This window comes from Scyliorhinus torazame, chromosome 3, assembly GCF_047496885.1.
Source record: "Scyliorhinus torazame isolate Kashiwa2021f chromosome 3, sScyTor2.1, whole genome shotgun sequence".
Classification (NCBI taxonomy): domain Eukaryota; kingdom Metazoa; phylum Chordata; class Chondrichthyes; order Carcharhiniformes; family Scyliorhinidae; genus Scyliorhinus; species Scyliorhinus torazame.
In genome coordinates, this window is record NC_092709.1 from 74,691,988 (window position 1) to 74,708,411 (window position 16,424).

A 16,424-nucleotide genomic window follows, 5' to 3' on the forward strand; every position below is an offset into this window, starting at 1 on the left:
GTGAGCAGGTTATTGCTGAATAAGTGGTCCCTGATTGCACTGTTGATAACTCCTTCCATCACTTTGCTGATGATGGAGAGTAGATTGATAGGGCGGTAATTGGCTGGGTTGGATTTGTCCTGTTTCTTGTGTACAGGAAACACCTGAGCATTTTCCACATTGCCGGGTAGATGCCAGTGTTGTAGCTGTACTGGAACAGCTTGGCTAGGCGTGCGGCAAGTTCTGGAGCACAAGTCTTCAGTACTATTGCCGGAATGTTGACGGAGCCCATAGCCTATGCAGCATCCAGTGTCTTCAGCCGTTTGTTCACATGGAGTGAATCGTATTGGCTGAAGACTGACAGCTGTGATGATGGGGACCTCCGGAGGAGACCGAGTAGGATCATCCCCTCAACACTTCTGGCTGAAGATTGTTGCGAATGCCTCAACCTTGTCTTTTGCAAAAATGTGCTGGGCTCCTCCATCAATGACGATAAGCCTCCTCTTCCAATGAGTTGTTTAATTGTCTGCCTGGATGTGGCAAGGTGGCCAAGCTTAGATCTAATGCTTTCATTGTGGATTCGCTTAGCTCTGTCTATTGCTTGTTGCTTATGCTGTTTGACACACCAGTAGTCCTGGGTTGTAGCTTCACCAAGTTGACACCTCATTTTTAGTTCTGCCTGGTGTTGCTCCTGGCCTGCCCTCCTGCACTCTTCATTAAACCAGGGTTGATCACCTGGCCGCGTGGTAATGGTAGAGTGGGAGATATGCTGGGCCATGAGGTTGCAGTTGTCGTTGAGTACAATTCTGCTGTTGCTGATGGCCCACAGCGCCTCATGGATGCCAAGTGTTGAGTTGCTAGATCTATTCAAAGTCTATCCCATTTAGCATTGTTTTAGTGCCATGCAACACGATGGATGGATGGCTTACTCAATGTGAAGAATGGACTTTTCTCCATGAGGACTGTGTGGTGGTCACTTCTACCGATACTGTCATGGACAGATGCATGTGCAGCAAGCAGGTTGGTGAGGATGACGTTAAGTATGTTTTTCCCTCTTGTTGGTTCCCTCACCACTTGCTGTAGTCCCAGTCTAGTAGTCCTAGTCTAGCAGCTATGTCCTTTAGGACCTGACCAGCTCGGTCTGTAAGAATCAACCATGTTGCTGTCAGCCTGGAGTCACATGTAGGCCAGACTAGGTGAGGATGGCAGATTTCCTTCCCTGAAGGACATGGGTGAAGCAGATGAGTTTTTACAACAACTGACAATGGTATCATGGTCATCATTAGACTTTTAATTCTAGATATTTTATTGAGTTTATATTCCATCACCTGCCGTGGTGGAATTCAAACCATGGAAGTCTCCGCACCTTTAGGGGCCAAACCCTCACCTTGAGGGGCTAGGCCCGCGCCGGAGCAGTTTACGCTCCACCGGCTGGCGGGAAAGGCCTTGGCGCCACGCCAGCCGGGGCCAACAGGTCTTCGGGCGACGCGGTACTGCGCATGCGCGGGAGCGTCAGCGGCTGCTGACGTCATCCATGCGCAGGGGAGGGGGTCTCTTCCGCCTCCGCCATAATGAAGACCATGGCGAAGGCAGACGAAAAGAGTGCCCCCACGGCACAGGCATGCCCGTGGATCGGTGGGCCCTGATCGCGGGCCAGGCCACAGTGGGGGCAGCCCCCTTGGCCAGATCGCCCCGCGCCCTCCCAGGACCCCGGAGCCCGCCCGCGCCGCCTTGTCCCGCCGTTCAAAAGGTGGTTTAATCCACGCTGGCGGAACAGGCATTCCAGCAGCGGGCCGGAGAATCGGCGGGGGTGGGCCCGCCGACCGGTGCGGCGCGATTCCCGCCCCCACCGAATCTCTGGTTGCGGAGACTTCGGGACACGGCGGGGGCGGGATTCACACCAGCCCCCGCCGATTCTCCGACCCGTCGGGGGGGTTGGAGAATCCCACCCCAGATCATTACCCTGGGTCTCTGGATTACTAGTGCAGCGACAGTACCACTACGTCACCACCTCCCCTGTCTAGGCCTCCCATAATTTTGTACATCTCAATTCAGTCACCCGTTTTCCTCCTCAATTCTAAGGAAAGGAACTCTAACATATCCAATCCCTCTCCTCATGAACTGCAGTTTTCAAGTCCTGGCAGCATTCTTGTAAATCTTTTTTGCATTCTCTGCAGAGCAATTATGTCCTTCCTGTAATGTGGTGATCAGGAACTGTGTACACAATTCCAGCTATGACCTAACCAGCGTTTTATACAGTTCCATCATTACATACCTGTTTTTGTATTCAATACCTCGCCCAATAAAGGAAAGTGTTCCATCTACTTCCTTGACTGCCTTATCCACCTGTCCTGCCACCTTCAAGGACCTGGGGACATGCATTCCATGGTCTCTCACTTCCTCAACCCCTCTCAATATCTTTCCATTTATTGTGTGTTCCCTTGCTTTGTTTGCCTTCCCCAAATGTATTACCTCACGCTTTTCTGGATTGAATTCCATTTTCTAAATTTCTGCACACTCAACCAAATCTCTGATGATATTCTAGAATGAACAACTATCGTCTTCATAATCAACTACAAGGCAATTTTTGTGCCATCTGACCAATCGTGCCACCCACATTTAAGTTTAAATTATTAACGTAAACAACAAACAGCAGGTGTCCCAACACTGAGTCCTGTGAACATCACTGGAAACGGTTTTCCATTTGCAAAAACATCCATTTACGATTGCCTTTTATTTCCTGTCACTGAACCAATTTTGAATCCAACCTGCCACCTTGCCTTGTATCCCATGAGATCTCACTTTCCTGACCAGTCTACCATGTGGGACCTTGTCCGCTGCCTTACTGAAATCCATGTATACAACATCCACTGCATTACCCTCGTTAATCCTCCTTGATACTTCCTCAAAGAATTCTGTTAAATGACACTATCTTCACCTAACAAAACCATGTTGATGATCCCTGATCAATCCGGGCCTTTCAAAGTGACAGTTTATCCTGTCTCCCAGAATTGTTTTCAGTAACTTGTCCACAACTTTAGTCAGACTGACTGATCTATGGTTTTCAGGCCTAGCCCTCACGCTCTTTTTAAATAACGGTACAACATTCACAAACCTCCAATCCTCTGGTACCTCACCTGTATCTAGTGAGGATTTGAAAATGATCCTCAGAACATTGCTATTTCTTCCCTGGCTTCCCTCGAAGCCAGGGATACAATCTAACCAGCCCTGATAATTTATTCAGGTTCAAGGATGTCAGCCCCTCCAGTTCTTCCTCTTTCACTATGCTTATTGTATCTAATATTTCACACTCCTACTCCATAACTAGAATGTCTGAATCATCCTTCTCCTTGGTGAAGACAGAAATAAAGTGCTCATTGAGCACACTGCCCACATCTTCTGAATCAATCCACAAATTATCATGCACATCTCTGATGGGCCCTACCTTTTTCTTGGTTATTCTTTTGCTCTTAACATAGAATTCACATAATAACAGAATACTTGTTAGTGCTTGTTAGGTGAATTGGACAGTCTGAATTCTCCCTCAGTGTGCCCAAACAGGCATCGGAGTGTGGAGACTCGGGGATTTTCACAGTAACCTAATTGGAGTGTTAATGTAAGCCTACTTGTGACACTAATAAAGATTTTTTTTTTAAATTACTACTGTGCAGAAGAGGCCATTCAGCCCATTGAGTCTGCACCAATGCATGAAAGGCCCTGACCTGCCCACCTAATCCCACTTGCCAGCACTTGGCCCATAGCCTTGAATGTTATGGTGTGCCAAGTACTCATCCCGGTGCGTTTTAAAGAATGTGAGACATCCTGCCTCTACTACCCTCCCAAGCAGTGCATTCCAGACTGTCACCACTCTCTCGGTAAAAATGTTTTCCCTCAAATCCCCCTAAACCTCCCTGCTTTGGTAATCTATGTCTCGATTTATAAAAGCGAGTGTCCCATATGCCTTTTTCACCACCCTATTAACCTGCTCTTCTGCCTTCAGAGATCTATGGACAAACAAGCCAAGGTCCCTTTGTTCTTCAGAACTTCCCAGTGTCAGACATTTCATAGTATACTTCCTTGTTAAATTACTCCTTCCAAAGTGTATCACCTCACTTTTCAGGGTTAAATTCCATCTGCCACTTATCCATCCATTTGACCATCCCGTCTATATCTTCCTGTAACCAAAGACACTGAACCTCACTGTTAACCACCCAGCCAATCTTTGTGGCATCCGCAAACTTACTGATCCCACCCCCTAACATAGTCGTCTATGTCATTTATATAAATGACAAATATTAGGGGGCCCAGCACGGATCCCTGTGGTACGCCACTGGACACTGGCTCACAGACACCAAAGCAACCATCTAGCATCACCCTCTGTCTCCTACCGCGAAGCCAATTTTGAACCCACTTTATCAAATCACCCTGTATCCCATGTGCATTTGCCTTCTTAATAAGTCTTCCATGTGGAACCTTGTCAAAGGCTTTGCTGAAATCCATGTAAACTACATCAACTGCACTACCCTCATCTATACACTTGGTTACATGCTCAAAAAATGCAATCAACTTTTTTAGGCATAACCTCCCTCTGACAAAGCCATGCTGACTATCACTGATCAAACCTTGCCTGTCCAAGTGGAGATAGATTCTCTCCTTAAGAATCTTCTCAAGTAGTTTCCCAACCATTGACATGAGACTCACTGGTCTAGTTCCCTGGCATGTCTCTACAACCTTTCTTAAATAGTGAGACCACATTAGCTGTTCTCAAGTTCTCTGGCACCTCCCCCGTGGCCGAAGAGGAATTAAAAATTTGCGTCAGAGCCCCAGAAATCTCCTCCCTCACCTCCCACAGTAGCTTGGGACACAGTTCATCCGGACCTGGAGATTTGTCTTTTGCTCTCCGAATTGATTTCTTAAGCTACATCCTGCACTTTCTGTACTCCACTAATGCCTTTGCAGACATGTTCCCCTTATACTTGTTAAAAGCCTCTCTTTTCCTTCTCATTGTATCCTGAATGTCTCTGGTCATCCACGGTTCCCTGGGTTTGTTACACCTTCCTGTTACCCTAGAGAGAACATATTAGGCCTGTACCCTCCCCATTTCATCTTTGAATGCCCCCCACTGCTCTTCTGTAGGTTTCCCCACAAGTAACTCTTTCCAGTCTACGTTGGCCAGACCCAGACTTATTTTGTCAAAATCTACTCTTCCCCCAATCCAAAACCTTTTTTTGCAACTTGTTTATATCTTTGTCCATAAGAAATTTAAATTGAACTATGTTGTGGTTGCTATCACTAAAATGCTCCCCCACCAACACATCAACCACCCGTCCAGCTTAATTCCCCAGAATTAGGTATGGCACTGCACCATCCCTTGTTGGCTCTCCTGTATACATTTTAAGAACTCTACTTCATCTAAGCGTTTAACAGGATGGCCATCCCAATTAATTTTGGGAAAGTTGAAATCACCTAATAAAATTACCCTCATTATTTTTACACCCCTCTGAGCATTGCGTACATATTGGCCCCTCAATTTTCCGCTGACTATCTGGAAGTCTGTAATAAACACCTGGCAACATAGCTGCCCCTTTTTTATTCCTAAACTCTACCCACAAAGCTTCATCCATAGAATATTGTAGGATGTACCTAGATTTCCAGATGAAATAGCACTCCTGTGCTTTCTTGTGCTAAAATGCTGTCCATATATCTGTATTATATCCGTTTTGGCCTTGGATTTTAAATGTAAACCAAAATTATCTCCTGACTTCTACTTATGAATAAGGCTTGAAAATGTGGAGCTAACCTAGCGAAAGAAAATGTATTTCTGTTTCATTCTGAGTTTATGTGTGTGCAATATACAAAGATTAGAACAAAATTATACCTAAATGATATCATAAAATCTGAAACTTTTGAATTCAGTTGTGCAGATTTGGTGCATTCAAATCTGTTCATTAGTGATAAGAATTTTTCAGGATAAACCAAAGACATCAGACACAATGGGCAAGATGAGTTTCCCGACTCGTAATCAGCGATCGGGCGGAGAATTTCTTTTTCCGATGGAATCAGGGGCGGCGCCTGTTATCGCATGTTCCGCCCTCTCCAGAATGGCGCCATCGCGGCACACACCGCATGCCATTGGGATGGCCTCAGGCCCTCCCCCGAAGGCCCTCACCCGATGCTCCGCCTCCGATGGGCCGGGTTCACGACGGTGCGGGGGACGTGTGGTCCAGTGCCGCCACAGTCGGGCGGGAGCTGTGCTGCTGGCCGGGGGAACTGGTGGAGGGTGGCGAGGAGGTTTCCAGGGGGGCACTCTCTGGCAGGTCAGGTCCGCGCACGGCCAGTGCATGTTGTACGCTACAACCACTGCAGGTCGCCGCCGTGTGCTTGCGCGGCCACGGACCTGGCAATTTTCTAGCTGTTTATTTTGTGGAGGCCGGGCGTTTTACGTGGCGCGGCTGCTAGCCTTACCGGTCGGAGGTTCAGTGAGAGGGCGCCGCTGATGTTTCCCACTTAAAGTACCACAGATCCTCCGTACATAGCCTCAAAATCGGAGAATCTGGCCCAATATGTTCACTTGTGGCGGATTTGCTGTTTCTGCTTTATCTGAATGCAATTCTTACTTTTGGTAATGCAGGGCAAGCCAATGGAGGCCTGCAGAAGCTGCACAAGCAGAATTAGGATTCCAACAGATTGTATTTTGATAACTCTTGCACAATGTTTTGTAAGTGGTTTCCTCCAAGTACAATATACACCTGTTAATTCAAAGTCATTATTTTGCTTGAAAACTGATGCATTACTCAGCAGTACAATATTGGAAGCTTCTCATGGAACATAGCACATTCAGTGCAGAAGGAGGCCATTCGGCCTATTGAGTCTGCACCCACCCACTTAAGCCCTCCCTTCCACCCTGTCCCCGTAACCCAATAACCCATCCTAACCTTTTTGGACACTAAGGGCAATTTAGCATGGCCAATCCACCTAACCTGCACGTTATTGGACTGTGGGAGGAAACCGGAGCACCCGGAGGAAACCCACGCAGACATGGGGAGAACGTGCAGACGCCTCACAGACAGTGATCCAGCGGGGAATCGAACCTGGGACCCTGGCACTGTGAAGCCACAGTGCTAGCCACTTGTGCTACCGTGCTGTAAACCATACATGGATTTCAAGAAAACATTGTGCTTCTAAAAAAATAATGTAGTTCAATATATGCATGTAATCAAGTTAATTAGAGAGCATGACTTGAATGTAATGGCATTTCATTTCTATTTTACCATTGCTAAGTGTGTCTGTAACTGCTATCAGAAACCCATGCGCCCAAAATACTTATCATCCACATTGCAGTCCTTGCTTCCTTAAATTGTTTTGTTTGTCAGCTTGTCTCATTAGCCATGTACAGCATACAAGACTGGCTGAAGAATATAAATTATTGCAAATTATGTTTGCAGGCTTCATTGACAAATCAGATAATGAATTCTGCGTAAAGGTTGACAGCATAAAAGGATGTTAATGTTTTCTCTTTATGTTCTTCAGTGTTCCTTGATGTTAAATATTTTGATTTTGTCTTTTCCCTCACCATCTCTTCCTATCAGCAAGATGCACTTCAGACTTTATTGTTGGGTAATATTTAGCTGTAAAACCCTTTCAGTTTCAGTGAGGATCTTCATAAAATCCTACACTCATTAATCTCTGTAGCTTCACATATTTGGTGGGGAAATGGAAATGACTAGTCACTTGCTCTATTACAACCTTGCAACTATTATTCTTTTCATTAATAGAATTTAATACAGGTACCTTCTACAAAGTTTGCCATCAATATTTTAATTGCTTAATAAATTCATGGTGAATGATTTATAATGGTACATTATTATGAAATGGTACAAAATGCAGGATTTGTATATGCAGTGTATAACTTTGTGATTCTATAAATAACAGGTCTGACATTGTTCAGGAATATGGCTACTTGCCCTGCGTTATAAATATGGTCAAATATTACAATCTAATTTCAAGGGCAACAATGCCCATCTGATCTATTAATGTAAACCAGAATTGAAGGTTGGAATTTAACTAAGGAACAAATATTACCATAGAAAAGAATAATTTGGCGACACTATTATTCAATGGAGAAACGGGAAACAGGTTACTTCAGAAGTATCAGAATTACATCAGTTGTGGGTTTTGGGGCAGTTGTGGGTTTTCGGGTGCTCATCAGAGTGACTGAGCACGTGGACAGCTATGAGCTGATCTGGCACTCAGCACAGATTTGTGAAGAGTAGATCATGACTGACTAATCTAGTTGATCTTTTTAAGAGGCTGCCAGCCTCTAGATCATGGAATGTTTTTGCCTGTATGAACTTCCAAAAGGCAATTATTTAGGGTCTGCACAAGAGGTTTATTAGAAAAATGAAAACTGGGAAGGAATTTCCTGCCCCCCCGCCCATGTGTTTTGCAGAAGTGGTCTGCCATTGGCCAGTGAAGGGATCACCCTGTCCCTGCTGCTGTCAACAGGATTTCCCATCATTCGCATCCTCCGCCATGGGAAACCCAAGCTTGGGAGACCAGAAGATCCTGCCGGTGGGAATGGCCAGAAAATCCTGCCCACTGATTCGGACCTTTTCTTCTGATCTGGGTTGGTAATTGGTTAGGAATTGGGGGTTCAATAATAAGGGCAAAGGGAAAGGTACTCTGATTGAAAGTATGTTTGTTATAAGTGGTGTCACCCAGGGACCTATACCCCCCCCCCCCCCAATCTTTCAGCAATAATCAATTTCACTGAAGGAATGTAAAGTTGTGCAGCAAACTTCGTGTCAGCAGCAAACTTGGAAGATATGGTCATTGGGAGCAGAAAGTTGCCTGGCATCAGGATAGAGTGAGAAAAACTTGAGTTCAATGTGAAAAGTAATCTAATTTGAATGGGAAAAAGGCAGTGAGAAACTGGATGCTAAGGTGGAGCTAAGGTGGCTTGTACACAAATCACTAAAAATGCATAACTTCAAAAAATAACCAAAGCTAATGGAATGTTGAGTTAGAATGTAAAGGTGATTAAGTTATATTTCAGTTGTACAAATTCTTTGTTGGACTGCTCTGGTGAACTATGTTCAGTTTTGGGCAGCTGCAGATTTACCAGAATGAGGCTAGGGCTTTAAAGGGTTAATTTATGAAGAGCGGTTGCTTACATATGATTTGTATTTCCTTGAGTTTAAAAGATTAATGTGTGATCTAATTGAGATCTTTAAATTGATAAACTGGATTTCACAGGGCAGATAGCAGTACCGAGAAACTGCTCCCTCTGGTGGGAAGTCCCGAGTTGAGGGCATAATCTTACATTTAGAATTAAGCCAATTACGAATCTGGTAGGACTTCTTCACACAAACGTTGGTGAAAATATCATACCCTACAGTGCAGAAGGAGGCTATTTGGCCTATTGATTCTTCACCGACCCTCTTAAAGACCACCCTACCAAGCTCACCCTATCCCTGTAACCCCACCTAACCTGCACATCTTTGGACACTAAGGGGCAATTTAACATGGTCAATCCACCCATCCTGCACATCTTTGGACTTTGGGAGGAAGCCAGAGCCCCCAGGGGAAACCCACCCAGACACGGGGAGAAAGTGTAAACTCCACACACAGTGACCGAAGGCCAGGATTGAACCAGGATTCTGGGACTTTCCACCGAGGGCTCTGGATGCTCGTTCAATTGAAATTTGCTAAATTAGGATTGAAAGTTTTTTGTTAGGTATTTGTATCAAGAGATGTGGATTAAATACAGATGAATGTATTTAAAATATAGACCAGCCAATGGACTGGGCAGGAAGACTAATAGGCAGGACAGTTGATGGGCAGTGGTAGTTGTTTAAGAGTCATAGAATTTTTTAGAATCATATAATTTACAGTACAGAAGGAGGCCATTCGGCCCATCGAGTCTGCACTGGCCCTTGGAAAAAGCACCCTACTTAAGCCCATACCTCCACCCTATCCCCGTAACCCAGTACCCCACCTAAGCTTTTTGGACACTAAGGGCAATTTAGCATGGCTAATCCACCTAACGTTCACATCTTTGGACTGTGGGAGGAAACCGGAGAAACCAGAGGAAACCCATGCAGACACGGGGAGAATGTGCAGACTCCGCACAGACAGTGACCCAAGCCGGGAATCGAACCTGGAACCTTGGAGCTGTGAAACCACAATGCTAACTACTGTGCTGCCCAAGTTTAAGGAGATATTCAATTCTTCCGAACAAAAATATATTCCAGAGAGGAGGGAAAAAAACATCCATAGCGAAGTGAGGAAGTTAAAGATAACAGCAAGACAAAAACTAAATGGATTCTCTGGCCGATTGGCGAACCCGATTACGGCGTCGGCGACCAGAGAATCCAGCCCCATGAGTTTCAACGCCACTTTCTTTTAGCTGACTTTTATTTCTGCTTGTCAAACAAAATCTGATTTCAAGTTTTCATAGTTCTTTTATACTGGTGAATGTAATTGACCAATTGTAAGCGACACAAACAGCTACAAAAAAAGGGATATTATTCCAGATTTTTCCAGTCAGCCTAAGGAAGTGCTACCTTTATTAATCCCTCATTTTTAGTAATACTTTGTATGTTTTTGTTTGAAACTGTTATATAAATCAGTTCAGATAAAAGTCCCCATTTTTTTGAAGGTTTTACACATTTGATGTCTACTTGTATTGGGAAATGTAGAGAAAGAAGTGACCTAATCAAACACCTGTTTGTTTCTGTTCCTCCTTTTTCCCCCCCTTTTTCCACTTTATTTGGGATGTGTTCCCTGTAAGGTAAGACCCTAAGCCACTAATTGGGCATTTTTGCATCTCGAAGCAATCACTGCCTGATTGATTAATAATCCGTGCTTGCTATAGAATTTAAAGTCGACTTTTGCCTGCTATCTATAAATTTGCTTTTTTTTTTTCATTCTAATGATTGCTTTCAACTGCAGCAAAATTAGTTTTGACCCGCAGCAGCTCTTTAAATATTACTACAGCTGCTGCAAGTTAAACAGTGCTGGCTTTGCCAAAAAATAAATGCTTGTGTCTCTTGGAAGTTACCCACCTAAATATGATCTTTTGTCAAAATTAATTTACAGCAGCAAAGAGTTTGATGAACAAGAAGACGGATGGCGTTAAGGTAAGCTTGAAGTCATAGGTACTGACATGTCATGATTTTTATTCTGGCGATTCTGTATTTTTCTGCTCTGTTTTCCCTCTGCTTATCGCGATTGACAACCTTGCAGGTTCTCGTGACTTTCCACAAAAAATAGCTTCCCAGCTTGCACGCCAATGTGAACTTATTGTTAACCAATTCTTTGCTTGCAGTCAGGAAACCATAATAGGACTGAGGGAAAGTTATACACAACCTTCTGCCAACTACAGAGATTAGCTTTAGAAAATGCTCTTCAGTTACAAAACGTAAACCTCCAGTTACAGCTGTAACTACAAATGTTCTTTGGTTGCTTTAAGAAATAACCAATGTAATTACACACCTCTGTTATTAGTCATTTAGCTATCCAATTACACTTACTGGCACCAATTAATTTAAATTGTACTGTGAAAGGGCAGCACGGTGGCGCAGTGGGTTAGCCCTGCAGCCTCACGGCGCCGAGGTTCCAGGTTCGATCCCGGCTCTGGGTTGCTGTCTGTGTGGAGTTTGCACATTCTCCCCATGTTTGCGTGGGTTTTGCCCCCACAACCCAAAGATGTGCAGGCTAGGTGGATTGGCCACGCTAAATTGTCCCTTAAGCAAATTAATTCCTTAATTGGAAAAAATGAATTGGGTACTTTAAATTTTTTTTTTAATTGTACTGTGAAGGCTTATCTTGGAATATTTGAATTGCCTTAGTGATCTGTTCACTCATCTGGTTTCTGCTTGTTCCACCCTTAGAAAAATATACCAGCCATTAAAACTAAAAACTGGCCAATTATTTACAAAAATGTATGGCCACATATATACATGATCTTTTGCAGAACCTAAAAAATCAGAAGGAAGATCACAAAGATTCTTTTTTTCAGCTGCCGTTATGTGATACGGTGCATGTGTTTAATCCCACATTCGTTAATTTTCCTCACATGGGAGTCTTGCATGTCGACCCTAGTTTTGCAAGTTTGGATAAAGTTAGTTTCTGAGAGTTTTTTGGGCAGAACATTTCTTTGGACTGGTCAATATCAAATACTGGGCGTGAAAATTATGCTCCTTTGGAAGGCATTTTTTTTATCAGATGGATGATCACAAATTTACATTTTGAATTTTTTTAATGATTCTGAGGAAAGTTTAAAATATAATTCAGTTGTAATTTCCATTCATTCTGAATGGCTGTAAGACTGCCTATTCAGCCTCCAATATATCAGCTCTCTACATTTTTAGAGATGCTGCAGCATTTTAGAAAAATAAAGAAACATCTAGATTGGTGTGTAACCTTATTTCATTCCTGAAGTCCAAGTTGAAATAAGTGAGTGATGTCATCATAGAATCATTTTCCTCAGGTCATTTATTTCTTGCATTGTTCAATTGAAATAGGGAAGTGGGGAGATGAGAGGTAGGGAGAGAACGGTGACCATGGTGAAATAGGAACCCAAATATTAGTGGATTTGCGTTGGGTGGAGGAGATGGCATTTTAAAAAGCCTGAAAACTCGTTTTCCAGATCTAAGTCTGCCTCCAGTCCAGCCATTTCTAATTATAGCTGACGCAGCTTCATCAAGACATGGGCTAGGTGGATTCAGGAGTTATGTATTTTCACCGACTTCCAGGTGCCTACCTGAGGAGTTCCCATGATAGGATAACCCCCAAAGGTCTTCTCCCGTTGCCTCCAATTTTACCACCCAATCCTAAAACCAGCCCACCTTAGTCTGCAATTCCCCCATTACCAGGCCTTCAAAATCCCCAGGATTGCCAGCCCATTTTATTAACCACTTTCTACAATCTAACCCTCGGCCCTACCCAGTGCAGAATTAGCTGCTGCTGATGCCTTTACTGACTGACTTCCCACCCGAAAGGAGGTCTGCCTGGATACAGAAAATTTCACTGGGATTCAAGGGTAGGTTATCAAAGAGTAACTGACCAATTGGTGGCAGGAGAAAATACTGGCAAGGTGCTGACCACGTTATTGCATAGGTGGCATGTTTGCAAAGTACTTTTGATAACTGTGGACAAAAGGGACCAACATGACAACTAACCGCAGTACAGAACACAGTTTGCAGATACTTTCAGCTTTTCATTGCAAGTCAGATTCCTTGATTAACCTGTCAAATTTTTAGGAGTAATATCCAGGATTGCATCATTTATTAAAATATTTTTAAAATGCCTAGCTATGAGATTGAAACCACTTGTCTTCAACTGGGGAATTAGGCAAGTAGACGTATTGGAATAGCATCAACGTTTACCTTGAGGGCACCATTTAAGTTTGTATTGCCACTTGTTAAAACTTTGCTGCCATCATATAGACCAGCTGACATGTCTAATGGGAACCTTATAAGCATTTAATGGTTATGACCTCACCAGTCAGAATAATTTGCAACACCAGTTTGGAGCCGTACAATTTGTTTGAGACATGAAGTACAGATTAAACTGTTAGTATAAAGGTAGTTCTGATTAAGATTTGTAGGTTCCTCCTCTCCTGTTTTCTTCACCCTGAGCACTAAAATAGTTCAGTTCATCTTTATTAAGCTGCTATTTGATAAATTCATGAGTCTGGGAATACAAGGAAGCCAAAGAGGTATGGGGATTCTGCCCTGAAAGAAACTGTGAGGAAGATAGACAAAGGCTCCATGAATTTGAGTCATAAGTAAAGCTTTATTTTCTGTTGAGCCAATGTTTCTTAAAGGTTTCAGGATTATACAAAAAAAATCTAAGGTGCCTTTTATTCAATGAGCCCGACAGATATGGTAGCATTATTGTTGTAAATATATTGTAGATCTATTGGTTAATGAGAAGAATGATAGCATCGCAACCTTCAAAAGGTGACTCATTTTCAATTCTGTGGTGCTATTGATCCTTCTTAATCAAAATAAATTGAATTTTGTGTCTTTGTTGCCTTATCCTTGATATAGAAAATACAGGTTTGTTTGAAGTGAGAGAACTACTTTTAATGAAGTTGGATAGTTGACCTTTGTTACATTTGCTAAATGCATCCATGAATTTTGTCTAACTATACGATATATTTAAATATTTTTGAAGTAATACTACTTGCATTTTCACAAAGTCTGTGCTCACTTCTATAACAAATCCAAACACATTCATGCAGTTTTTTTATGCAGTATGAGAAATTATTAATTATGTCTGTAAGTAATCATTTACTCACTGGAAAACTGTACTCACCAGAATTCCTCTTTCATTTCATCTGCTTCAACTGGTCAAGCTTCTCCCTGCATTAGCCAATAATTGTTTATTTTAGCATGATTTATGTTGTAATTTTCACTTGTTTCCCTTCTCTATTTATGGAATAATTCTGCTGTACTGCTCAAGTTTCAGACATAATTGTGTTTTTTGTTTTTGCTGGTTTGTGATTTTTACAGATAAGTTGCTTAATCCAACCTTTGATTCCTATTATCTATAGTAGAGATTTAAGTTGCTTTGCTTTTAAACATCTAACTCGGAAAAAGTTTTTTATGATTGTATGTTACTTATACACAATGGGATGATAGTGTCAAAATCTAAAAATTCAAAAAAGGTTTTGAATTTAAAGCCATCAAAATAATAATAAATTGCATTGTGTTATCACCATTACATCATTTTTATTATGAACTGTTATGGCAGAACTAAGTTCTAACTTGCTCAATTTATGTATGTATTAATAGCTCCGGATCTATATCGCAGACAGCCCCCTTGAATCTGGTGCATTAGTTTTATGCAGTGTTTAAGTATGTGCAGAAATGTAACCAAATCGATACATGAATAGCATATTTCTTAATAGATGAGTAACACGCATTAATCACTGATATTGCTTTAACAACTCAGAACCATTGATCTTTATAGCATAGGAGGCCATTCATTCAGTTGCAACTATGCCATCTCTCTGATAGAACTTTCCACTCAATCTAATGCCTCTGCTTTTTCCTTACATTGAAACAATATTTTTAAATGCTGGATTTTAATGTTAAAAAATCCCACCATCCTTGAAAATATGTATACAAAAATAGATGTCAAGCCATGATTTTGTTTTAAATTAATTTAAGGGACGTGCGCGTCGCAGTTAAGGCCAGCATTTATTGCCCATCCCTTACACTCATTTTTCTGTTCGGTTGGGAGTTCCAGGATGTTGTCCCATCAACAGTGAAGGAACGGCGATATATTTCCAAGTCAGGATGGTGAGTGACTTGGAGGGGAATCTCCAGGTGGTGGGGTTCTCAGGTATCTGCTGCTCTTGTCCTTTTAGATGGCAGTGGTTGTGGGTTTGGAAGACCGATATTAGGAAAAAGTAATCTACAGCTTAATCAAACAGGTATGATTTGGAATATTTTTCAAGGGAAAGTGAGGCTTAGGGAGACAGTTCTGACGACCACCGGTGCTGTGGAGGAGGGTATTCATAAAAAAGCTTAAGAGTCAGAAGAATGGACATGGAGAAAGGCAAGGCTGTGAGATATTTAGGGATGAGGATCAAGATTTTAATGTATTAGTGCAATCTAAACCAATGTAGTCAGCAAGAATGTGGCATTTGTCAGAAATAACAGATTTCTAGATACGTTTTACCGGATGCCAGAAGAGGATAGTATTGGATTAAAATGATATTTATGGTGGATGAGATAGAGAGGCAATGCTGCAGACATTGAAGTCGGGAGACTTGTGCTATGGAATTTAAAACTCAGTTTGGAGTTCGCAAGAGACACCAAGATTGCACATGGTTGCATGAGGAAAATGATTGGTGCGTTTGGAGTAGGTGCTAATGATGGCTTCCGTCTTCCCAATATTGAGCTATAGGAAGGAGTGATTCATCCGGCATTTAAAACTAAATAAGTAGTCATGCAGCACAAAGGAAGGCAAGGAGTTGAGGGAAGTTCTAGAGCAACAGAAAGAGTAAATTCAGTACTTGTGGATAATGTCACAATGGAGCAGCATGTAGATAAGGAATAAGGGGCGTCATTCTCCGACCCCCCGCCGGGTCGGAGAATGGCCGCTGGCCGCCGTGAATCCCGCCCCCGCCGAAGTCTCCGCTCCCGGAGATTGGGCGGGGGCGGGAATCCGGTTGGCGGGACCCCCCGCTGGATTCTCCGGCCCGGATGGGCCGAAGTCCCGCCCAGGAATTGCCTGTCCCGCCGACGTAAATCAAACCTGGTATTTACCGGCGGGACCAGGCGGCGTGGGCGGGCTCCGGGGTCCTGGGGGGGGGGGGGCGCGGGGCGATCTGACCCCGGGGGGTGCCCCCACGGTGGCCTGGCCCGCGATCGGGGCCCACCGATCCGCGGGCGGACCTGTGCCGTGGGGGCACTCTTTCCCTTCCG

The 16,424-nt window shown here is 43.2% G+C and overlaps 1 protein-coding gene across 37 annotated transcripts in view; it reads left to right on the forward strand.

The window, feature by feature from the left end:
* Positions 1–16,424, forward strand: part of LOC140408518 (calcium/calmodulin-dependent protein kinase type II subunit delta) — a 489,119-nt gene that overhangs the window by 401,162 nt on the left and 71,533 nt on the right. For 21 of the 37 annotated variants that reach the window (XM_072495808.1, XM_072495809.1, XM_072495807.1 and 18 more), the window contains exon 13: positions 11,080–11,120. In XM_072495808.1, the coding sequence (XP_072351909.1) occupies positions 11,080–11,120 (41 nt within the window). The remainder of the gene's footprint in view (positions 1–11,079; positions 11,121–16,424) is intronic. The other 16 variants (XM_072495811.1, XM_072495810.1, XM_072495825.1 and 13 more) reach the window with 1 other exon arrangement.